The sequence below is a fragment of the Triplophysa rosa genome, linkage group LG14 (assembly GCF_024868665.1).
Source record: "Triplophysa rosa linkage group LG14, Trosa_1v2, whole genome shotgun sequence".
NCBI classification, from domain to species: Eukaryota; Metazoa; Chordata; class Actinopteri; order Cypriniformes; family Nemacheilidae; genus Triplophysa; species Triplophysa rosa.
In genome coordinates, this window is record NC_079903.1 from 22,981,303 (window position 1) to 23,007,479 (window position 26,177).

Genomic DNA, 26,177 nt, shown 5'->3' on the forward strand with positions numbered 1-26,177 from the left:
GGTTTTGTCAGTAGGTGCTGCGTCTCAATGCAGATGTTTCGGGTGAAATGAATAAGGCACCTCAGCCTCTGTCTGGACCCCCATCCGCCCCGCCCCACCCCTCCGTCCCGCTCCCAACACCCTCCCCGGGCCTGTCCCAGGTAACACACACACACACACACACACACACACACACACACACACACACACGCCTGTCACCTCATGACTCTTGTATCTTTATACATGTTTTTTTAATACTCTTCATGTGTCCTCTCTGTAGCCCAGTTTTCCTTCTGCTCCACCTTCAGTTGTTTTCGGCACCCCTCCACCACAAATGAACCCCTCCGCCCAATCCCGACAGGTGCGTAAGCAACACACTTTAACGTCAGTGTTTTACATGGAATATAATAGACCTGACTTACAAAGTTGAAGGTTTGATCATGTTTTTTTTGTGTAGAGTTTATTTATGTGTAGAGTTTTTACCTAGAAAACCCCGCTGTTGTGTTGTTAGTTCTTGTGGGTCGTCTGTCCAACTAAAGTCTTTTCAGAGGAGGCGGTGCATGTTAGGAAGGACGAGGTTAAGTGTTAAAATCTAAATATACATATGCAATAAATAATGTAATATACATAATACACATTGTGCACATACAATAAATATACAATCTGTTTCAGTGTAAGATCAGGTTTTCATTCAAGAGCTTCTGAAGCTCACATTTCTGAGTTGTGTAGAGGATGATGTGTGTGATTTGTGTGACTGAGGTGCTTCTGGGAAAATCTCTTTACTGCTTTTATGGCTGTTATTGCTTTTGTGTGTTGACCTTTGACCTGTGTGTCTGGCTTTCTCTTTCTAGTTTGCCTCAGGTCCTAGAGCTTTACCACAACAGGTACTAACACACACACACACATTCAAATGTGCACACAAATGTATGTACACTCACTCACACTTATAACGTACACACTCACTTACAAACAAACAGCTACATACATACACACACTCACTCACATTTATAACACACACGCTCACTTTAAACACACACACACTCTCAAAGATGCAAACGCACACACAAAGAAACAGATAAACACACACACTTATACACAAACACACACACACACACTCGCGAAGATACAAACACACACACAAACATACACACTCACAGAGATACAGATACAAACACACACACATGCTCGCAAAGATACAGATAAACACAGACACACGTATACGCAAACACACACAAACAAACATACACACTCGCAAAGATACAGATACAAACACACACACACACGCTTGCCTGTATACACAAACACACAAAACAACCAGATAACTAAACCCACACATAGTGTTTAAGTGCTTTGTTTGTTTGCATGCTGCTGTGTTTCTCTGACTCTGCGTGCTGATGGATAACACACTCTTCATTTCTCTCGCTCTTCTGCTGTGTGTGTTTGTGTGTGTTTGTGCTGCTGAAGGGTGGATTCAGGTCGCTGCAGGTAATGCTTCTGTGTTTGTGGAACTTCATTTGGTTTGTTGAGCTCTTAACATGCATCAGATGGATTTTTCTGTCCGCCGTGTCTCGCCGGAGTTTAGCATCTCACAAATGATTCAACTTTGAAAATTGTCACACATCCCCAGTGTTGATGAAAAATATAAACGACTTGTCACTTCTTCTACTGCCAATACAACTTCAATCATGACACATTTCACAGACATAGTTGAATTGTTAACACAGTAAAGATATACAATATCAATGAAGACGCATTTAAATATACAAACAAACATGTTATACAAGAAAATGTTTTTGTCACATTATATACCGTCATTGCAGTAAATATTTTTTTCAATTGAGCATCTCATTGTTTTTTTTCAGCCGTACTATGCCAGTCGGCCCACTTTACCTTCCAATTCTGGGCGTGTTCAGTCAAGCCCCGCCCCTCACCCAATTCCCCCTCCACACGGACCACGCCCCGCTCATGTATTCCAGCCTGGCCCCTCCCAAATGATGATGATCCCCCAGCAATCAATCAGCTTCCCAAACTCGCAAGGCACTGCCTTCTACATACCCGGCCAGGTAAGTCCGACATCATGTTCCTACAAATCATTTAAAAATCAATTCACACACCCTCCAACAAAAACTCTGGTCTGACACTCTACTGTGTGTGTTATTGTTTTAAAATTACGTACACATCATTAACATTTGTCAGCGTGTTTTTCACACACACACATCGGTGTATTGATTTTGCTGCCCCCCCCACCCTCCTTTAAACTGTAAACTGACCAGCTGACTATCAGAATGAAACAGGGCTTGTGTTACTCTCACATGTTATTGTGCGTGTGTGCGTGTCAGTGCAGTAAAATACAGCAGTTTTCAGTCTCTCTCTCTCTCTCTCTTTGTCTCTCAGTACCGCCCCTCTTACGTGACCCCTCCGCAGTATCAGGTGGCTGGTTCTCCTGGTTTTTACCCTGGTACCAGTCCGGGTGATTATGGTATGTATGAACAGCAGCAGCAGCAGGTGTGTGCGTGTGTGTGTGTTCAAATCTTCTGCTTCTCATCTCTGTGTTTGTCTTTCATTTATTTTTGTAAAAAAATCAATTCAAATTATTCGTAAGAGTGAAAACTCATCATCTGAATCTTTATATCATCTGAAATGAAAGTGATGTGAGATTCAAAAAAACGTCCAGATCACCTGCCGTTAAATCACAGCTTTTTTCATTCGTTTTTGTTTGTTTGTTCGTTCTTCTCGTTCATTCATTCTGTTCTTCTTTCTTTTGTCCTCTCTCTTTTTTCTTGCATTCTTTTTCATTTGTGTGTTCATTCTTTTGTTTGTTCATGTGTTCTTGTTAGTTCTTTTTAGTCATTATTTCTTTGGAATTGACAGGGTGTCCGTTATTTTCAGATCAGCAATGGTTTATATATGGGGCTTTTGCAGGAACGGTTTCATAGTTTCCGGGACGATTTGCCGGATGCGCCCGCTTTTTGTTGCGTTCGCACCGCAGGAACCGGACTAAATTTTATTTCCAGAGAAGGTTTGTGGAGGAACACTTTAGCTCCTTCTCCGAGGTAGGGTCTAAACCAGCAGGATAAGAACTACCCGTGACGTAGGCAAATGCTGATTGGCCAAACTTCTGTTGTTTGTTTGTTTGACGTTGTTTGACGGATGCGCTTAAATGACGTTCCCTTTGTCGATTCGAATGCAATCGGGGGAAAGCCCGAGGGAAAATTGAGTTCACGAGCAACAGCCTTCTTTACTTGTTCCGGGACTTTGTTCCTAAACTGATCCTGTCGCAAAGCGCTTATTATCTTGTGTTCGAGGTCTACTAGCCTCTAGAGGGCGCTGTCAAAGATCTCAGAAGTGTCTTTCCTCTGTGACTTTATTTACTCACTGTAGTCTTAACACGCGCGCACACACACACACACACTGTTTGTAGAAGTGATGTGTCTCGCACGTGGTTGTTATTTTTGGGTCTCAATGCCCCCTCCACACACGCACCAGCACAGCCGGTTTCCACTGGAGCTCTCTCACATTCACTGACCGGGCCAGCTTACAGCGAGAGAGAGAGAGAGAGATGGTTAGATAGAAGGGGAGAGAGAGGGAGAGAAACGGGCATTCAGAGAGGAACATGGGCAACAGAGGGTCCAGCAGAGGATCTGAGGGTACGTGAGTCTGATGTCTGTCTGTCTGTCTTTATTCCTCGGCGTATTTTCTGTTTCTGAACGTCTCTCGTGAAGCACAGCCTCTTATTTACTAAGTTAAGACTCTCTCTCTCTCTCTCTCTCTCTGGTCTGTGGGTTTTGACTATATTTAGTCTTGACTCTCTCCGGTCAACAATGCTCCCTCTGTAATATAAGTCAGGTTGCGTAGACGGATACGGAGAGACTAAACCAAACAAGCAGTCGGTGTTTTAAAAGCGTTCAGATGAGCAGGTGACGGGTTTTCCTTGCAAACCTCCGATTCATTACAGCAATAAAGTTAATAAAACGTTACGCAATAGAATCAAATGATATCATTAAAACTGCTTGCGAAAAACGGAACATTTGATTTCGTTGTGTTACTATAATGTTTTATATAGTAGGTGTGTTCGAACATTTGACTTATATTGTATATTTGGCTGTGACAGATTGTGTGTTTGTGAAAGGTGTGTGTGTAACACTATGATTAATACTTTAGAAACACTCATTGTTGTAGTTGCACCCTGCTATGAAATAAATAACAAAAAGATCTGTTGTGACTCGTTCTGAATGTGTGTGTTTTTCAGCTGGAGCGTATTACCCCGCTCAGCCCCAGTTCACGCCCCCTGTTCCCCCTGCACCCGTTTTGATGAGCCCAGCTCCACAGCAGCAGCAAGCCCCGCCTCCTCCACAGCAGCAAGCTCCGCCCAAACGGGAACGCAAGCAGGTGGGATGCACACCTTATATGGCGTTATTATAATGACAAATGTCGCGAGCGCATTATTAAAAGGCGAGAGCGCATTCTTGTCATACGAGCGCGCGAATCTCTCCGCTCGCACGCCGATTTCCTTTGCTCGTGCACAAAACTGGACGCGCGCTTTCAACTATACGCTGCTCTCTTATGAATTGTCTCTCCTCTCGCTCAGTGAGCGTGTGCGCACTCAAAATGCGTTCCGTGCGTCCACGAATCCTTCGGTACTCTTGCTCTCGAGAGGTCCTCCTGTGTGTTCCAGGCATTATAGGCTGTCAAAAGTAGTCAACCAATCAGGGATAGGCTTCCACGGCGGGCCAATGAAAATGCGACCTCTTAACTACAGTAGGCCTAATTGTTAAAAATGCTTGATGAAGAGTTGTTTTTCGTGTTCTTTTCTACAAAAGTGTCATGTTAATGTGTAATTCTTGTAAAATAGTATATTGTAAATTGCTGAGTTTCATTCTTATAAAATCTTTTAATATATAAATCTTTTAATGAGTGGATTCTTGCGTGTGGGTAGGTGGGTGGATGGGGGGCACCAAGAGGTCTTAATACGCCTCTGGATCCACCACGTTCTCAGGTAACAATTTTAATATATTTGATGCAACATTATTCATCAAATGTATATTATAAATGAACGGTAAGGGAGCGTTTGGTATATTGCATAGAAGTTCAGTTGTGTGCCCTGAACTTCTGGAACACTGAATGCAGAACACTTACAGTGTTGTCTGCAAACGCATTAAATGCATAACCAAATAAGTATAGAATATTATATGATATTTCCAAATGCTCCAGTGCTATTATTGTTTTGATATGTACCGTTACTTGTAGTAAATATTATTTTAGAATAAAGCTAACTTAAGACACCAATCTAAATTGTTCGGTAATCAATTTAGTACTATTTTGACAATATTATGTTTAGTGTAGGACATGCATGAGGACCACATGAACTTGAGGGTGTTGGCCTGTTTTGTCTGAATAACATGGTAGTTAAACTGATGTTTATATGTAGCCTACAAAGCATCCTAATGCCCCGTTCATTTCTAATACACATTTGACTAATAATGTTGCATCAAATATATTAATATTGTTACCTGAGAACGTGGTGGATCCATCTCGCTTCGTTGAAAACGTCGAGTCACTTTCAACCAATAAGATGCCATGTAAAAGGTCGCGTTTTCATTGGCCCGCCGTGGAAGCCTATCCCTGATTGGTTGACTACTTTTGACAGCCTATAATGCCTGGAACACACAGGAGGACCTCTCGAGAGCAAGAGTACCAAAAGATTCGTGGACGCACGGAACGCATTTTGAGTGCGCACACGCTCACTGAGCGAGAGGAGAGAAAATTCATAAGAGAGCAGCGTATAGTTGAAAGCGCGCGTCCAGTTTTGTGCACGAGCAAAGGAAATCGGCGTGCGAGCGGAGAGATTCGCGCGCTCGTATGACAAGAATGCGCTCTCGCCTTGTAATAATGCGCTCGCGACATTTGTCATTATAATAACGCCATAACCTTACAGTGTGTGTGTGTGTGTGCGTGCGCGTGTTTGTGTGCGTTGCGTGTGTGTTCAGTCAGATGAGAGAATACACCACTTCTTTATCATCTAGTAACTCTTGACACGAGTCTGTGGCGGTGTGCTGCCTTGTGTTTTGTGTAGATTTGTGACAGCTTTGGTTTGGTTGGTTGCTCTCAATTTAGTGGTTGTGTTGAGATTGTTGCTCAGAGATTTGAAGCATCAGGGTTCAGAAAGACACATCAATGAGGAACCTCGGCATCTCATGTAGCTGTGTTTAAAGTTAGTTCTCGTTTTAGTTTTAATACTGAAATAAACTGAAAATATGTTTTGATTTAAAATGATCGATGTGTGTTGAACTCAAGAAAGGAAGACATCTGTGTTAGCACATTATGAGAGAATTATTCTGTGCACGTGTGAATGTGGTCACTCCGGCACATGATGTGTGTAGCGTGCGAGTCGCACAGAAGGTCTACTCGTGTTATCAGAGAGATCACAGCCGGGTTGCACGGCTCGAACCTTTGACCAGTGACGTCTGCTTCAGAGGAATAGAAACTCAGAGAGAGACACGGTGAAAGAGAGAGAAAAGTCATCTCAAATTTAAGTTTCTCAATCATTTTCTTATCAGTAACGTGCATGCCTCATCTGAGTTTTATATTTGAGAGTAAACATTTGCTTGACAAAGTATTCTGCATTGCCAAAGAAACAGAAATAGAAAATGACAGTTTTATAAAGTTAAGAATACAGCTAGACAGAGAACAGGGCTTTAGACTAACATTTGAGAGAGGAGGCACTGGTGCTACCAAGTCGTACAAGAGAAAAGAAACTGAAACTACATCCAAACGTGTTTAATATATTAATAAATGAATTACGAATGTATAGAAATCATTATTGTGTATACATAAAATCTTTCAACACTTTACCATATGTAAAGCACATCTTTAACAACTAAATAGTGTACGCAACTTTTTTCCATTATTACGAATAACTCGTATAAGTACACAATTCCTTTAATATCAGTGAGTGTTTTTGGGCCCGTTCTTTGTTGTTTGATGAACATTACTAATAAAGATCTTTATTATGCTGCTGCCCCTTTAAGAGCGAGTATACATACGGATCTAATATACTGTGACGCATACGTCCAGTACGCAGTACGTTCATGAAATGGACTATTTTTACAAAGATACTTGCTAATATGGGAATTTTGACATAATTTGTGTTTATATGTCCGTTTCAGAGTAAGAAGGCGTGAAAGAGAACTCAGTTTAGTATTTTGCGCTCTTGACTCTCTGGGCGCGCGCATATCTCAAAAACATGCGAGAACTGAAGGCTTTTAGTGATTTTTCTTTATGAAAGCTGCATTGATACATTTACATTTATGCATTTGGCAGACGCTTTTATCCAAAGCGACTTATATTGCATTATCCTATACATTTATACATAGGTATGTGCAATCCCCTGGGATCCAACCCACAACCTTGCGTTGTTAACGCAATGCTCTTACCACTGAGCTACATGAAAGCTGATACATATGTTTGACTTTGATCCATAACGACTAACAGACAAAATGTATTTAACGTTGTGTCTAACATTTTGTGTGCTTTGCAGTGTTTTGGAGAGCTTAATACAATAGTATAGTGCTTAAGGTTTAAACACGCTGTTGCAAATATTGTTTTTTCGGCATAAGCTTCACACTGCACACAATACAGGCAAGATGTTTCTTTATTGTTTTGTACCTTAGCCGTGGACACATATTTATTTTACTTGCAAGAGTGAGTGCTTCACTCGTCTGCTCTGTCAGTTCTCCGCTTCATCAATATAGCATTGAACGTGACTCTAACACCTGCCGCGCATTACGTCTTTGTGGGACGAGGGCACTGATAGATAAGCTAATGGCTGAAGGAGGGGAAGCGAAATAGATTGACTGAATGCGCCGCTTGCACAATATAACGTTTCTGCGCATTAAATTTATAATGCACAAAAATTATATATTGTTCAGTTTGGCAGTCGCACCGGTGTGACCATTAAGAAAAACTGGTCGCACCGGCAGGAAAAGTAGTCGCAAAATGCGACCATTTGGTCGCAGTCTAGAGTCCTGAGAGAATATCCTCTATCTGGTCTCTTCTGGGGTTTTATTGTGGTTCTGTGATCGCTGAATTTAATGCAAAATCAACACAAAATTGGTTTATTAAAGTTTTGTTTTTGTCATGTCATGACTTTTTACTTGATTGTCTGAGAACATTTTACTTATTAAAAAAGTTTTTATGGTATTCTAATTATAAACGAATCACATTTTTTTTGCAAATATCTGGAATTTATCATCTCAGAATTGTTCTTTCGATCACAAAACTAACAAAAAATGTAATCAACTGTCATTGGCAATGATCCGATATTGATTTCATAATTTAAAAAAACAATGTGACTTTCTGTATTCATTAGGGGTGTAACTATAGATCACAATACAGAAATGATTACAGGGTGTCCGCGGGGTCTTAAAAAGTATTAAAAGTTGATAAATAAATTTAGCGAAAATTAAGGCCATTAAAAGTATTAAAAAGTCTTAAATGCCATTTTCCAAGGTATTCAATTTTGTATCGTTTTCTCATATTTGTCCAAAGTAGGAATGCACCGAATGTTCTGCAACCGAAAAGAGCAAAAAAAATATGTGATATGATCAACCCGCGCAGAGCGAGAGAGAAAGAGAGAGGCGCTCGCGCTTTATTAATGCCACAAACATGTCGGCAGTGTGTGGAGCATTTTAAAGTGTCAGAGAAAGACACAGGTCAGAACTTGCCGAGCCGGAGTACATTTCTCTGAATGAAAGTCGGTAACTTGTGTACTTCAGACTGGAGCGGGCGGTCTGACAGTAGCCCCGCCGCTCGCGACATCCTTTGACATCATACAGTGGTCGCGTGCACACAGTCCCCTGTACTAAACAACTTGTCAAAGTATGTTCTGTGCACCCCGGCCACGAGTGCACCTTCTGAGAGAACAATCAGCTTTTGTGGGCGGAGTTTGGAGGAGAGACGTGAACTGAAATGGTTGTCTGTCAGAATTGCTTGCATGGATGTTTTTTTTTTCTTTAAATCATTTTGCAGTGTAGCCAATAATAATCCAATAGTTTTCGTTTATTCATATAGCTTATAATGTTGAAGGACTTGTTGTACAGTACATTCTTTCAGCAGTCAGTTATAGGCCTAAAATAGGCTGTTCAAGAAGGGAGAGGTCTCAAATTTTGTTTTAATTTAGCCTACCCCTGTTAAAAAAACAGCATATGCTGGGTTAGATATGTTTTGATGCTGGTTTGAAGGCCCAGCACATGGCCATCTTAAACCAGCACATGACCATCTTAAACCAGCATCAAAACATACCAAACCAGCATATGCTGGGTTTTTTTCGAAAGGGACTTGTTTTGCTAAATTTTATTTCAAGTTATATTGTATTATATTGAAAAGCACATTTCGACCATTTAGTTTATGCAATAGTGAAAAATTGGCTATATAAATAGAAGAAATAAGAAAAGCCGTGTTCGGTATTCGGCCAAGTGTTTCAATTTTATTCGGCTTCGGCCAAGAATTTTCCCTTCTGTGCATCCCTAGTCCAAAGAGGTCATATGCTAAAGTTTGCCTGAATTGAATCATTGAGTAGGTGAATAGTGGGAGGTCCATTTACACCCGGTTGTTAAACAGCATGGTTGGAGGATAAAGAGTTGGAAGCATGGCTGAGGGCCGTCTCTGAGGTGTACTGCTCTGTGTGTCGGAAGGCGTTTAGCGTAGCCTCGTTTCTCTTTTTAATAAACCTTGCATTGGGTTAGTCACTCAATTCATTCTCTTGTGCTTCTTTCCCACCCTTCTGAATTATGTTGCATTAATGAGTTATTACAAACTAAGATTGTTTAGTTGTGCTATTTTACAATCATTATATAGTAAATGTAAGTTAAAGTGTCGCCAATGTAACCGATTAAAACAAAAAATGGTGATGAGGTCTTATAACGTATGGAAAGAGTCCTGAAAAAGGTCTTAAAAAGTATTAAATTTCGCTCCATGATTCCTGTATATACCCTGGATTAAAATATGTATCGTAGAACTATGGCAATATATTTTTTTATGAAATACATTTTTTCTATTTTTATGTTAAAATTTAGTTTAATTTTTAAGTGACGTATAGAAAACAACAAATGTTACTAAAAATTGTTAATGTTTTAGGGAAAAATCTGTCATTTCAGTGTCAGTCTCATATATATCTTTTTACAAATATCGTGATGTAATTGTAAACCCAGTGTTGTGTATCATATTGAGTCGTAAACCGGGCATATCGTTACACCCCCACTATTCATTATCCATCTTTACCTACTCAAAAATAATTCTGTTATTATATAATTAGTTAATTTAATAATCCAGCGTAATCTGCTAGGTAATTCAGTATAAATCAGATACTAATGCTGAAATTCATATCACACATTTGTAATATAAAGTAACATTCTCTACATGGCGAGTTTCACTCTCAGTTTCTGAAGAAAAGAGTTAAGTTCTGTAGCTCCACGTGGCTCAACAGCTCCACCCCTCCAACGGTCCGGGTTCAGTCTGGTGGGCGGGACACATTCCACTGCTCTCTCTCTCTCTCTCTCTCTCTCTCTCGCTCTGTCGCTGTGTGGTGTACGTGAGAGAGAGTGAGAGTTTGAGGCCCGCTGCTGTGTGTGAGCGTTCAGCCCTGTTTGGAGAGTCACCGTCAGGCTGAGTTTAGACTTCAGATCCAGGATGAGACGGGCCTAACAGAACCCGACCTCTCCTGAGCGAGGGGGGGGGCAGGTAGGGAATGTGCTGCCTCATGAGTGTGTGTGTGTGTTTGTCAATGTGTGTGTTGGGGTCTGTTTGGTGAGTCGGTGTGTGTGATTCATTGCGTAAAGTCTTTGCAGGACAAACAGTCGGGTGTTTTTAGCCTTTTGAGTTTCTACGTGTTTTTAAAGGACATGCAAAAAGTTTTACAGGCGCTTACGTTCTCTGCTTTATGAGGTACTTGACACTGTGATGTGTGTGTGTGTGTGTGTGTGTGTGTGTGTGTGTGTGTGTTAGAGACATTCATTACATATTTAATCCGTTACTGCACAGATTAACACGTTTGGCTTTAACTCGGTCACTCGCTCTTGTTCGTTTTCTATTTTTGTTGTGTCGTTTTATTTGTCGTTGTCTTCTATTCGGTGTGCTTCAGTACTTGTGTGTTTCCACATATTTCTTCTGTACTGCGTAATAAATCTCTCTCTCGTACTGTCTCTCCCCCCTCGCTGTCTGTCTCTCGGTCTTCTCTCTCTAGATAAGAATTAGGGACCCTAATCAAGGAGGTCGTGACATCACAGAAGAGATCATGTCAGGAGGTCGCAGCGGCTCAACACCAACACCTCCTCAGGTACAACACACACACACACATCCCTACAGCTCATGAACACACACGTGCACAACACTGCACTTAAAAATGATTTCTTATCATTTAATTGTTATAATTAAGTCCTTTAGTAGTTTTATGATTAATCAACTTCACAAATCCGTTTAGTGATCACGTGAGCAGATGGCAAAAAACTGCATATGAAATCACGTCATGTATGATTTTGTATTTGAAGTTGTCCGTTTGCATATTTGGTTTTAATGATTAATTGGACAATTTTTGTAAAAAAAATCCTTGACAACGATTCATAATATTCCTCAAAATGTATTTACAGTCACTGCTGTGTGCGTCTGATATTGTCATCGGCACGCAGCCTAACGGCGATAACACCCCACCTGCAGTCGTCATGACAACCAGAGAGGAGTTTCCCATCCCTCCAGGTGAAAGCCCTGTACCCGATGCTCTGCCCACTCCCCCTCTCACCAGTCCATTAGACGATACGGTGGATGCTCCGCCCCGCGCGCCTGAGGACGATACCTACTTGACATCCGCTCTGTTGGAAGTGGCCATTGAAGCTGAATGGGAAAAACCCGCCCCCTCCAGTTCTAACGGTGCAGGTGATGCACCCCCTAAAGGTAAAGAGGAGGGGCCAGTGATTGAGACCACGCCCATCCCTGCTCTGCAGGCGGAGCCAGTGCTGGAATCTCCAATAGCACAGCCAGAAGAGCTTCAGCTTTTCAACGGCGGAGCAGCGCCGGCGACTCAAGCTCACAGCGCATACAGAGACGTTAGCCCTATCGCCGAACCCGATGTCACTGAAGAGGCTCCACCCGTTACCATAGAAACGCCTGTTAGGACTGTCAAAGAAACCCCTCCACAGGTTGTCGACGAGACGGTTGCTGAGGAAGTGCCAGCTCCTGTTGTTAAGGAGCCTATTCCTCCGGTTTTCAAGGAGACCCCTGCTCCTGTTATAAAGGAGACTCCCGCTGTCGTCAAGGAAACCGTTCCTGTGGTTGCTGTGGAAATGCCCGCGCCGGTTGATAAGGAAGTGTCTCAAAACGTTACCCAGGAGACTGTTGTCAAAGAAACTGGTGAAAAACAAACTCCGCAAAGTGTCGTTAGCGAGCCACCGCCTCCTGTTGCCAAGGAAACCGATAAACCGTTTGTCGAGGAAACCTCCGAGCCGGTTGTCAAGGAGTCCGCCGCCCCGTCAGAGGTTGCTGTGGATGTTTCGAAAGCCAAGCCCCCTCCGGCTGATGAGCGAGATGATGTTCCGGCTCCGCAGGCCGTTCTCTCTGAGAGTACCGTGACAGGTGTTACTCGCAAGACAAAAACACCCTAGAAGAGTGATGTACACATGCCTGCTTTCTGTTTGTTTGTGTTTACACTTGTGTGTATTTGCAGCCATTTCTGTGCCAAAGAAGAAGAGAAAATTCAAAGAGTTGAATAAGAAAGAGGCCGGCGATATGCTCGATGCCTTTAAAGAGGTGAGCACGTGTCACAAATACGCACGACACCTCACGTTTCGTTGAGTAATTTCCGAGTAAAAATATAGCAGTGTGTGTTGAGACTTACCTTATTTAAGAATATTATTTGAATGTACGTTTGTTTGTCATATTTTCGACTTAACATTTGGATTTAAATGACCGGCCAACTTTGACAAATCCATTGTCTAGCTCTAAGTCTTTCCCGAAAGCTCAGTTCAATAAGCTCGGTGTAAGTTCATGATGAAATGTCTTTGGAAAGCCTGTACCCCCTGAGCCTGAGGCCACACCCCCGGTGAAGGCGGAGCCAGAGGTCGTTGCCCCGGTGGCCCTGCCCCCTGCAGAAGATGTGGATGAGACTTGGGAGGAGAAAGAAGATAAACTCGATGCTGAAAACATCAGGCCACAGAGCCCCGCCCCTGCCACGCCCACTGATCAGAAGTACCAGTATAAAGAAGGTAAATGTGAACTCTTTGCTGGTGTACAGTTGCTGGAGTAAATATTTAATATATAAATCATCAGAAATGAGACATTTCTGTCAGTAACTGTTGTCTTTACTGGGGGTTGAGCTGTAAATATTCATTTATAAAGTGTTTGTTTCTGTGTGATGTGTTCACATAGTATATAATATAACATAGTGTTTGTTGTTATAGAATATTGTCAAATAAAATATGATGGATCAAATATAATAATATTTAATAATGCAACTTGGGATGTCGATAGATTGAAATGCTTAAATTATTTACATGACGTGCTGATCAATTAATCGAAGATAAGTTTTGGCTAAAAATGATCTCCTATAAGATCATTTAGTCAGTGTGTTACACCGTGTCTGCGACCGGCGCGACACATCCAGTTTGGACAAAATGTATAATTATAATGGGTTCAAATGCTTTCGTGTCGCGCCGCGTCCGGTGTAGACACGGTGTTAGATTTTTATCTTTAGGAAAAATATTTGTATATATTTATGTAATGACTTGATTACACACAAAAATGTAATGCTAATTTGTTATGTTAATTCTAATATAGTTTAGTATAACATATAAAATGTAATATTGCAAAACAGTAAAATATAATAACATGCATGGATTAAAGTACTCCGTAACAATCTCCTCAAATATAATTTGACAGATGTGTTTTATTCACATCAGATACACAGCATCTGCAATGTAACTCTATTCTTCTACCAGTTCACCAGGCACTTACATTTGTGTATTTTGAGAGAAGTGGATGCATTCACGTGATGTAAATCCGACAGATCTCATATCGCGACAGAAACAAACATGGCGGCGCTCACTAATAGCTCAACTAACGGCATCAGTATAAAACTGTTTAAACGACAAAACACATTCACATGCACATATTTGACAGTCGGCATATCAGATATTTCATGACATAGTTAACAGTTTGTTAAAATTTTGAGTAAAAAAGAAAATGGCGTAAAAGCATCAGTCCTACAGCTGCTGTGGCTCTGCGGTGTGTCGCATGATAAGCAGTGCCGCGTCGGAAATGGAAATATTAAAGTGATACCTTCTTAACAGAAGAGTTAGTCAAACACTTAATATGGTGTCAGGTGTAGCCTAAGGTGCGTCCCAAATCACGTACTTATGCATTATTCTACACCATTTTATAGTATAAATAGTGTGAGTAGTGTGTTCACATGAAAAAATCCTTAATAAAGAATTGCACTTTAACAACCCGGATGATGCACTTTTTCCAAACGAAAATATGAAGTGTGGAACTGCGGACACTTCACGCACTCAACGCTCGCAGTTTCGCTTACATAGCCGAAGGAAGGCGGGGCTATCGTACGCTGCTCGAGCAAACCTACTTCCGGTTAGTAGAAAACGGTTTAGTATTCTATTTGGGACGATACTACCCTTATAAAATTCATACACTAGATGGTTGAGTGCATAGTTTATGTGCATAATAGTATGTCATTTGGGACACAGCTGACCGTTGGCTTAACTTCTGATGCATAAGGCACACTTTTCTGGAAACACTTTAGCACGTTCTAAGTCGTCATCTGATTGGTTGAATTTCACAGGATTGCCTGGAGACGTGTGTGTCGCGTTCTTTAACGGTCCGCCTGGAAACAACACAAAGCCGTCTGATCTAAGAATTAAGCTGTCGTGTTTACAATGGTTGCTATAAGAATTCATAACGATCGACTAAATGCTAAATTCTTAAGTATGCGAGGTTCACGGCATAAACTTATAATCATTGTTGTTGCTGTTAACTTTTGACACGTTCGCGAATGTATACCGGTCGAAACGACATTGGTTGCTTTTTTTCGCAGATTAAAAATAGCTTTTAAAATACGCAAACTGCCAATATTAAAATTGCTATTGGTCTCAACTATTTCAATAAAGTGTCGGTTAAAGGAATATGAAAAAAAAACAGTCAGAAGATTTTTTTTTTCACTTTAATCCATAAATATATGATATAATGTTACATTATTTGTTTATGCGTTGTTGTATTATTTTGTTATTTTAAATCATATTATATCAGCTTTTTGATTGTCTTTAACATTCAAGGTAATTAATATAATTGCACACCTGTGTGTGATTTAAAAATCCCCATAGATGGGTGAATATTGTGAATAATGTTGTTGTTTCCGGCAGATCAATGGAAACCTATAGACCCCGAGGAGAAGAAGAAATATGACCGAGAGTTTCTGCTGGGCTTCCAGTTCATCAGTGCCAGCATGCACAAGCCTGAGGGTTTGCCACAAATCAGTGATGTCGTTCTGGACAAGGTAAGTAACACAAACACGCATATGTGTGTGTACACGATTTATTAGGGCTGTGCAATTAATCGAAAATTAATTGTAATCGTCAATTTTGGCCTTCAACAATTACAAAAACAAAACAATCGAGGTAAAACAATCGAGGTAAAACGATTATTGTGCCACATTCCATTTTGCAAGGATCCTCTCTTTTCTTGTGTTATAAATCCACAGCGCACCCCTTTCCTTTACAGTGGTTCAGCTGTGCTATTTCTTTACATTTATTTTTCAGTTGAATTCACAGTTTAAAAGCAACGTTATTTATTTTCTATGTTGTTTTAAAAGTTAATGAGTAATCGTGTTAAATAATCGGGATCTCAATATTGGACAAAATAATCGTGATTATGATTTTTGTCATTGTCAATCGAGCAGCCCTACGATTTATTTATCTTTCTGTCATTCTGTAGGCCAATAAAACTCCTCTGAGGCAGCTGGATCCCAGTCGTTTGCCTGGAATGAACTGTGGTCCGGATTTCACCCCGTCATTCGCCAACCTTGGCCGTCCGTCAGTCGGTGGGCGTGGCCCGGTCTGTATCACCACACTTCAAGTCAACATGAAATCAAATGTACTGTATTTTCTTAATGCAAGTCTCTGGTCATCATCAGTTATTTTGAAGTCTTCTCTCTCTTTAGCCGTCAGGTCTGAGCGGCCCCCGGCGTTCAGGTCAGGGCCCGCGGGGTAAAGAGCCTCGTAAGATCATCACCAGCATGTCTCTCGGCGAGGACATTCAACTGAATAAGGCGGTGAAGGCGTGGAAGCCATCGGTAAAGCACAGCGGGCGGGCGGAGGAAGACGACGCAGAGGCGCTGAAGACGCAGGAGCTGTTCAAGCGTGTTCGTAGCGTGTTGAATAAACTGACGCCGCAGATGTTTCAGCCGTTGATGAAGCAGGTGACTGACATGACTATCGACACAGAAGAGCGCCTGAAGGGAGTCATCGACCTGATCTTTGAGAAAGCCATCTCTGAACCCAACTTCTCCGTCGCTTACGCCAACATGTGCCGCTGCCTTATAGCGGTCAGTCCCTGTATGTGTGTGTGTGTGTGTGTGTGTTTTGACTTCATGACAAACAAACCCAACCAAATTCTCATTACTGTCTCGAGGGTTTGTGCTCCAGTGAAGATCGCAATACTGTGCCGTGTGTCTGACCATCACTGTGATTACAAACAAATTCTGAGGAGCAAAGTGTGTGCGCGCGTGTGTGTGTGTTTATGTGTTTGTTTGTTTCTGATTATCTTCTCTTTACAGCTTAAGGTTCCCACCTCTGATAAACCAGGAGTGACAGTGAACTTTAGGAAGTTGTTGTTGAATCGCTGTCAGAAGGAGTTTGAGAAAGACAAAGATGATGATGAAAATTTTGAGAAGAAACAGAAAGAGTTGGATGCTGCCACAGGGGTATGAACACACAAAACTGCATACAAACCAGAGTTACTTCACATCAGAACACAAACCAGAGTCACTTCACATCAGAACACAAACCAGAGTCACTTCACATCAGAACACAAACCAGAGTCACTTCACATCAGAACACAAACCAGAGTCACTTCACATCAGAACACAAACCAGAGTCACTTCACATCAGAACACAAACCAGAGTCACTTCACATCAGAACACAAACCAGAGTCACTTCACATCAGAACACAAACCAGAGTCACTTCACATCAGAACACAAACCAGAGTCACTTCACATCAGAACACAAACCAGAGTCACTTCACATCAGAACACAAACCAGAGTCACTTCACATCAGAACACAAACCAGAGTCACTTCACATCAGAACACAAACCAGAGTCACTTCACATCAGAACACAAACCAGAGTCACTTCACATCAGAACACAAACCAGAGTCACTTCACATCAGAACACAAACCAGAGTCACTTCACATCAGAACACAAACCAGAGTCACTTCACATCAGAACACAAACCAGAGTCACTTCACATCAGAACACAAACCAGAGTCACTTCACATCAGAACACAAACCAGAGTCACTTCACATCAGAACACAAACCAGAGTCACTTCACATCAGAACACAAACCAGAGTCACTTCACATCAGAACACAAACCAGAGTCACTTCACATCAGAACACAAACCAGAGTCACTTCACATCAGAACACAAACCAGAGTCAATTCACATCAGAACACAAACCAGAGTCACATCACATCTGGAAAACCCAAAACACTGAACAAAATAACAGGATAACCTCATTTGTGACATCACTTCCTTTCCCCTGGCCTTTCAGGAAGAGGAGAGGCAAAAGTTGAAGGAGGAGCTTGAGGAAGACAAAGACAAAGCTCGGCGACGGTCGCTAGGCAACATCAAGTTCATTGGCGAGTTGTTCAAACTGAAGATGTTAACAGAGAACATCATGCATGACTGTATCGTCAAGCTGCTGAAGAACCATGACCCGGAGAGTCTCGAGTGTCTCTGTCGTCTGCTCTCCACCATCGGCAAAGATCTCGACTTCGAGAAGGCCAAGGTGAGACTCAACTGAGCTCAAACACATTATGCTTTGGTGTTTCATGAGCTCTAATGACAGCGTCTCTGTGTATTTCAGCCCCGAATGGATCAGTATTTCAATCAGATGGAGAAAATTATCAAAGATAGGAAAACATCTTCCAGAATACGCTTCATGTTGCAGGACGTCATCGACTTAAGACGGGTGAGCAGTCCTGAGGTTCATTCTGTGTGTGTGCTGTAGTCTAGCTCACTGTAGTCTCGCTCACTGTAGTCTCAGGTGGGCGTGGCTTCGGCTGACATCACCTCACCTGTTTCACTCACTAAAAAAGTGTTTTGCTTCATTTCATCATTTGTTCCTATATTGTTTATTTTGTATTCTAAATAAGCTAATGAGTGACTGCCCAATGTTAGTAATTTGCATAATACACGCCCACACCAGCTCCATATAAGGCCATTTCATAAATGCAAGAGTACAAACCTCACCGTTAATGAAAGCGACTCTTTCTTTGTTTTATTTATTTCTCTGTCAGAATAACTGGGTGCCGCGCAGAGGAGATCTGGGTCCGAAGACCATCGAGCAGATTCACAAGGAGGCGGAGCTTGAGGAGCACAGAGAGCAGGTCAAAGTTCAACAGCTCATGTCTAAGAAGGAGGGCAGAGGAGGAGGAGGAGGAGGAGGAGGCGGAGGAGGAGGAGGAGGAGGAGGAGGCGGAGGCGGAGGCGGAGGGGGAATGGGTGGTCAGGGACCCCGGGGTGGACAGCACATGCCTGGTTCCCGTGGAAACCAGGCCCCCGACGACGGCTGGAACACGGTGCCTATTTCCACCAAAAACAGACCCATTGACCCCACTCGACTCAGCAAGATTACCAAGGTCTGACCGAAAAACAATCAATAATCAAATATTATTAGTGATCGAGCCGATCCTCCAATACATCATTATTGATCAAACGTTTGTTTGTTTGTCTTGTAGCCGGGCGCTTTGGACTTTAATAATCAGCTTCTTGCCCCTGGAGGTAAGGGCACATGGGGCAGTTGGGGTAAAGGCAGTAGCGGTGGCTCCGGAGCGAAAGCAAACGACGGCGGTGAGTGTGTTCGCGTGTTGTTTGTTTAATAAAGAACATGTGTGACTAGCGTAACGCTTGTGTGTGTCCCGGCGTCATCTTCAGCCCAGGACACCGGTCGCCCGAGCAATCTGAACCGCTTCTCAGCGCTCCAACAGTCCGCGTCTTCCTCATCCTCAAACATGGATTCTGACAGGCGGGTTCCTCACAGGTCAGTGGTCACGTTCAGCGTCGATGGTAGATGATTCCTCACCTCCCCGCATGCTCTGACAGGCTTTCTTATCTGTGAATCGCAGGAGTAGCTCCAGTCGGGAACGCTTTGACCGCCGCGACGAGCGCGGGGACCGGGGAAGCGACCGCTACGATCGGCGTGACGACCGGCAGGACCGGAATCGCCCCGCCGTCGGCAAGCGAAGCTTCAGCCGTGAGAAGGACGAGAGGAGTCGGGAGAGAGATCAGCGTCCGGTGGAAACGGTCCGGAGAGTGTCCAGCATGACGGACGAGCGGAGAGAGAGAGAGCGCGGCACCCGGGAGAACGGTGAGATGATGCGCAAAACAGCTTTCATAAGGTGTGTGTTGTGTTCAGTTGTTTACTGAACTGTGTGTGTGTGTGCAGTGAAGAGAGAGACGGCTCCCACTCCACCACCTGCTTCATCCAAACCTGCTCTGACCGAAGAAGAACTGGAGAAGAAAACAACAGCCATCATAGAGGAATACCTACACATCAATGACATCAAGGTTCACACACACACACACACACACACACACACACACACACACGTTTCTTTTCATAATCTATCTTTATTTTTGTCGAAGTTTGCTCTTATTCATGCAACTTACCTCTTTATTGTTGAAGTCTGTGTAAAGTGACATTAAAACATGTGTTCTGAGTTTGTCACACAACAGAAAAGTGTGTTATTAACCACCCGGCCAAATTTGAATAGAGAAAACACATCAAGTAAATAAAATGAGTTGGAAAAATAAGCAGGACTCTCAAATGCTGGGGGCGTGTCTGATGTTGACGTTGAAGCCACGCCCACTCGTGTCTCTCAACCCGAGTTCCCAGTATGCTAAATGTGAAGAGTTTTACGTGCGGTTTTGAATTGCGCGCGATATTTATCAATAGATAATCACTGCAGAACGTCGTGATCACGTGTTATTCCCCTCCGTTCCTCGCGCCTGCGTTAAAGTTTGCTTGTTATTCTGCGTGAGATTTGTTTATTTGGGCAGAGTGAGAACATGAGAGCCTGAAGGCGCCTGCAACCCTGAGATCATCACTTCGTTGCGTCATTGATCCACGGTTTTAGCCCCGCCCACAAAATCCTGAAATTGGTGAAAAACTGTTTAGTGGTTTAACTCCACAATTCAGTACCACATACTTCTGAGTCTGTGTAATGTGTTTCAGCAATAAATTTCTAACATCTATAATGCGTTTAGAAACAATTCTCTAAATTCTCTTTACACTGACTTTAAATACCTCTTGTCCGATAAGATTCAAGCAGCTGTATCATTGCAAATAAGTGTGCCAATAAAATCATACATCACAATTTTTTGAGAAATTGTGGGGACTTTAAAGTGTTGTCATTGAACCAAAACAGCGCTGAATCTCTTTTGGTGTTTTATGTCCTTTCTGTCACAGTATTAATAGTAATGAACCAGCAATTCTTAATTTTCTGCTTTGTTAACTTCTGTTTCATCGTCGCTTGAACTGTTCTTATTCTCCTGTCCTGTAGGAGGCGCTGCAGTGTGTGGTGGAGTTGAACTGCACGTCCCTGTTGTCGGTGTTTGTGCGGACGGGAATCGAGTCGACGCTGGAACGCAGTGCCATCGCTAGAGAGCACTTGGGTTTACTGTTCCACCAGCTGCTCAAAACACAAACACTATCAACACAGCAGTATTATAAAGGGTGAGACTCACACGCATGACTGAGGCTTCTGGACGTTGTGTGTTAAATGTGAACGTCATTATAAAGTGTGCGTTGGTTCAGGTTGGTGGAGGTTCTGGAGGTTGCAGAAGACATGGCTATTGATATTCCTCACATCTGGCTGTATCTGGCTGAAATCATCTGTCCTGTGCTGCACGAGGGGGGCATTCCCATGGGCCCTCTCTTCAGGTGACACCTGTCAATCAAACTAATAAGACAACTTTGTTTTCAGATGAGAAGATCGGTTTTGATAAAACATTCCAGTGTAGTGAGAAGTATTATAAGGCCTTATTTCAAGTAATACGAGTGTTTACGTGTTTTTTAGGACCCTTAAATTGTTTTCTTAAAGGGACGGTTCACCCAAAAATGAATGTTCTGTCATCATTTACTTACCTTTGAGTTGTTACAAATCTGTATAAACGTCTTTGTTGTGACTATCGCGATTCATTTTAAAATGATTTTAGAATCGATTGTTTTATCCCAGAGTCGATTTATACTGAACTATTTTACTTTACCCAAGAAGTGCTGGAGCGAAGTTACTCATTATTCCAGCAGAGGGCGAAATTTATTAGACGTTGTATCCATGTCAAGCTGTCACGAGAAAGCATAACATTGGTGGAAGCAGAGGATTAACCCTCTTTCAGAATTCTTTCTATTCCTTTGTTTTAAATATAAAAAAAATATTTCCAGTGCGACTGCAAAACTGACGAATATTTCTTCATTTGTGCTTTTGCTATTATTTTTATTTGTTTGTTTATTCCTTTTAACTGTGGCAACTGGTCCAGTAGAAATAATCCTTATTGTCGAGCCCTGTGTGTTAGACGATCTCATCAGAATAAGGCCAAGATGTGACCAAATTACAAGTCCTGGCCACAAGAGCTCAGAGGAATTGTGCTCTCCTGTTGTTTACGACAGATAAAGAAAAAAGTAGCACACAATGGGCCTCATTCATGAGACATTCGTAAATATATGTGTAAATTCAGAGTAATTTGCACCTAAAACAGACCTTCCCGAAAACTTTCCTCCGGATTCACAAATACTTCATAAACGTCAGATTTCGTAGTTAAATGTGTGTATGTTAATGAATTCCAATCATTCGTACACAAGGCGCGCATGCACGCTCATTCACAATTAGCATAATCCCCGCCTATGAATTACAGCTACTCAAATGACGTATCTAGGAATGCTGTAATCCTCTGGACTTCATTCTCTGGTTTGGCTACATTATATTGCATAAATGCATATTATACTAATAGGCTATATGCTTACCAATAAATTAATCAATTAAACTGTGTCCACCAAAGTGTTTTTTGCCAGCTAAAATAATAATACCTGGTGCTCTTCTGTAAATGACCAGCTGGTGGCGCCTGAGAACGCTTTGGAGGCACTGCGTGTTATTCCGGAGATGCGTTGGTTGTGATTTAGAATATCCGCAACAGTTAGTCTACTTGTTGCTAGTATATTATTTCGAAGAATATTACTGAATATAAAAATGCAGTAACCATTAATATTAACTTCTCCATTGTTGCGTGTGATGGTTGTTCAATGTAGTGTTTGTCCCGCCTCTTCTCCGCTGTGATTGGACGGCTGTGTAAAAAAGGACAGTGACGAGCTCTGCGTTTTACCCAAAGTTATAAAGTAAAAAATGATCAAAGACAGGGAAAATAACTCGTAAAATATCATTATGATACATAGTGCATCAAAATGCAGTGTCATCAGTTTGTCTAAAAGAATACAGAACATTTACTTCAGAACGACTTTACGAATGATTTACACAAAAAATCGTTCTGCTCGTGGTTCATGAATGAGGCCCAATCATTTTATTTGGTAAAAATGTGCTATAAAGTTAAGGGCTGGTGGTGCCACCAGTGCCATCCCTCTCAAATGTTAGTCTAGAGCCCTGTTTAAATCCCAAGCGTGTAAAATAAAAATCACAATAAATTGTAATATCGAATCGCAATAGCTACATTATCGCAATTCGTGATTACCGCGATATATATTGAATCGGCACACTAGTATCGGGAGATAAGCGTATCGTCCCAGCCCTGGTAGTCAATGGGGTCCAATAACTGTTTGGTTACAAGCATTCATCCAAATATCTTTCTCTGTGTTTAACCAAACAAAGAAATGTGTACAGGTTTGGAACAACTAGAGAGTGAGTCATTCATGACAGAATTATCATTTTTGGGTGAACTATCCCTTGAACCCAAATCAAGCTGGGTTAATACAAACCCAACCATTAGTATTGAACATGTTCTGTTCAGAAACGTCATTCTCGCATGTTCACATGTCCCCTGCGTTGTGTTTTTAGGGAAGTGGCAAAACCTCTGGTGCCTTTTGGGAAAGCTGGAGTTTTACTGGCAGAGATTTTCAAACTTCTCTGTAAAGGAATGGTACGATGTAAATGAATGTACACTTTGTTTTTTCCCCGAATTAAGTTTAAACTGTGTTTGTGATGTCTGAACCTGTGTTTTCCTGTCTCAGAGCCTTAAGAAGGTGGGGACGATGTGGAAGGAGGCGGAGCTTAGCTGGAAAGACTTCTTTCCAGAAGACGAGGATGTGAATAAGTTTGTCACAGAAAAGGTCAGAGAGAAAATCAATCTTCAAGCATCAATAAATCAGTCTCATCAAAACCAGTTTAACATCTGCGCGCACGTGCATGTGTGTGTGTAGGGAGTGGAGTTGAGTCTGGGTGAGGAGTGTGTGAGGAAGGGCAGTAAAGCGTCTCTGAGCACAGAGGAGATCTCGCGGGAGCTCGAGCGACTCCTGCAGGAGAAAGCCGACAACCAGAGGGTCTTTGATTGGGTGGAGGTACAGCTGTGTGTCGATTAGTTTCAACTAATCTCTGACGTGACACAATGTTTCTGTTTTCAATAAACACCATAAAGGGGTGTGGCACAACAAAACGCAGCCAATCAGAAGAACTTCTTCTGTTCACACACCCTTGCTAATGAGCTGTTGCGTTCATATCAGTGTCATTCTCATGACCTTTGACCTTCACTTCCTCCCTAGGCCAACCTGGACGAGCAGCAAACAGCATCTGATGGGTTTGTGCGAGCGCTGATGATGGCGGTGTGTCAGTCGGCCATCGTCTGTGAGTCCACAGCTTTTGTTTTGTGTCTAGGGATGTGATTCACGATACTGATCTCACGATTCATTTTTACAAAATAAGTTAAGACAAGTTAGAAATTAACAACTGCCCTTTTATCGTTTCTCAAATGCTGCACATTTCTTTGTAGAATAAAAATATATTTTATGTCAAATAACAACTAAATCAAATTAAATAAAAAATGAATACAAAAGTCTCTTTAATGTAAACAAAAGACTTCTACGTTTTCCAAGTTTGCAGTAAACACAGCGGCCTCTGCTGTTCAAAACATGTATTGCGATTCAAAACATCTCTACCGGCTTGAGTCATCATATATTATTATTATTATCGCTTTTCAACCGGCTCAAGGTGAATCGTTACATCCCTATTTGTGTCTGTTCAAATGTTGTCCATGTAGACAGCTGACTGTGGTTTTGGAGTTCGACCTCTTGATTTCATCATGTGTTTAAGGTGATAACCCGTGTAAAGTGGACGCTACAGAAATTACCCAGCAGGCCAAGCTGCTTCAGCGCTACATTAAAGACGAACAGAAGGAGCTTCAAGCGCTTTACGCTTTACAGAATCTGATGGTGCAGATGGAGCAGCCGCCCAGTGAGTTGTTCAATGTGTCTCCACAAAGATCTGAAACAACGTTCACGGACGAAAGAAAGAGTTTAAAGTCCCCGTGAACCGGAAGTTGCGATCGTTTTTACTTCCATATTTTCGTGCATTTCCGAGTGAAATGGAATTTCTAATGAGAAAATAGTGGGCGTGGCTTTCATCTTTCTCTGCAATTTGATTGGATGTATAAAAACAGCTGTTGCATTTTGAAATAGAACTGGCTGCAGACTGACAATTGAAGGGGAGGAGTTAACGGATGCTCTGCCCCAGCCGTCTTACATACGTCATTTAAGATGAATAGTCATTACAGGAAGGAAGTGTATTTTCAGATTTTAACTGGAGATTGAGGCCACACATATTTTTAAAAGAGAACGACCCACATTGATCAACTATTTACAATAAACGCTGCAATATTTCATGAAAAAATAAGAATTGTAATTTTTTATTTCACTGGGACTTTAACAAAAATCACAGCCATCTTGAGATGTTTATTCATGTTGTCTGTACCTCTGCAGATTTGTTGCGGATGTTTTTTGACGTGTTGTACGACGAGGACGTGATCAAAGAGGAGGGCTTCTATAAATGGGAGTCCTGTAAAGACCCGGCGGAACAGCAGGGCAAGGGCGTTGCCCTCAAATCTGTCACCGCCTTCTTTACCTGGCTACGAGAAGCTGATGACGAATCAGACAACAGCTAGAGCTCTGACCACACCCACTACACAGGAGCATCAAGGTGGAAAAAAGAGCAAAAAACAACAAACATTTGGGAGATTTTCAATAATAAAATATTAAGACATTTTTACTTTACGTTTTTTTGTTTGTTTGTTTGTTTTTCAAAATGCTGTTGAACCGAAATGACAATGAAGAGTGTTGGAGGAGTACAAGCCTTACCTGCTCGCCGAACTTTATGGGCTTTTAGTCTTTAGCATTGCCACTTCCTGTGTCACGCTCCGCTGCCATGGAGACGTACTCGGATGACATCCCCGCACTCGGATGACATCCCCGCACTCAGATGACATCGCCGCTTGGAATTCTTCATTTACGATGTCACTCGCTGACGTAAAGCTGCTGCGTTTGTTTTTCGAAGCCTGCAGATGTAGTTCGCTGTGGAGCGAGTTGCTGTTAACGGAGGAGAAGCAACGTTTCTTTCTCTCTTGCCTCAGTGTAGATCTAGCCCAGTGAATTCAGCTGTTTGTTGTTTTCTACTTTTTTTATGACGGAAGAATTTAACAAAAAATGCAAACTGCGTCTCCACTTCAGAGCTCTGGAGGGGGCGAGCGTGAGAACATGCGACAACGTTGAACTTTTTGCTGCTGCTGCTGATGACGTTTCTGTCGGCCGGATCGGACCTGACGTACGGTTCTCTGAACTTAACACAAAAAAAAAAAACACAGAAAACTTTCAAAAAGAGGAGCGGAGAGTTGTGTGTGGTGGATGTTTTGCACACCTCCTGCACGTGTA

At 42.1% G+C, this 26,177-nt stretch overlaps 1 protein-coding gene across 7 annotated transcripts; it reads left to right on the plus strand.

The window, feature by feature from the left end:
* Positions 1-26,177, plus strand: LOC130564613 (eukaryotic translation initiation factor 4 gamma 1-like). Of its 7 annotated transcripts, none has more exons than XM_057350841.1 (31): positions 1-140; positions 260-340; positions 831-863; positions 1,444-1,464; positions 1,842-2,042; positions 2,374-2,458; positions 4,229-4,368; positions 11,219-11,311; positions 11,622-12,600; positions 12,692-12,774; positions 13,034-13,229; positions 15,396-15,529; positions 15,967-16,086; positions 16,193-16,576; positions 16,808-16,954; positions 17,805-18,041; positions 18,120-18,224; positions 18,553-18,894; positions 18,994-19,105; positions 19,190-19,295; positions 19,381-19,622; positions 19,701-19,822; positions 20,818-20,990; positions 21,072-21,197; positions 23,320-23,401; positions 23,493-23,591; positions 23,682-23,819; positions 24,021-24,102; positions 24,568-24,708; positions 25,233-25,449; positions 25,583-26,177. In XM_057350841.1, exons 1-30 carry the CDS (start codon positions 48-50, stop codon positions 25,412-25,414), a joined length of 5,079 nt encoding a protein of 1,692 aa, XP_057206824.1. In that variant the 5' UTR covers positions 1-47; the 3' UTR covers positions 25,415-25,449; positions 25,583-26,177. The 7 variants fall into 7 exon arrangements, with proteins under 7 accessions (XP_057206824.1, XP_057206827.1, XP_057206823.1 ...); XM_057350844.1 differs by having other exon boundaries at positions 18,553-18,705; positions 18,742-18,894; positions 25,233-26,177; XM_057350840.1 differs by having other exon boundaries at positions 25,233-26,177.

What these genes read in the sequence shown, in the direction of transcription:
- LOC130564613 (XM_057350840.1), top strand. Translation starts at nt 48, where the DNA reads ATGAATAAGGCACCTCAGCCTCTGTCTGGACCCCCATCCGCCCCGCCC. An exon ending in CTCTGAGAGTACCGTGACAG is followed by an intron (nt 12,601 to 12,691) that starts GTGTTACTCGCA and finishes GTGTATTTGCAG; the next exon opens with CCATTTCTGTGCCAAAGAAG. An exon ending in GCGCGGCACCCGGGAGAACG is followed by an intron (nt 19,623 to 19,700) that starts GTGAGATGATGC and finishes GTGTGTGTGCAG; the next exon opens with TGAAGAGAGAGACGGCTCCC.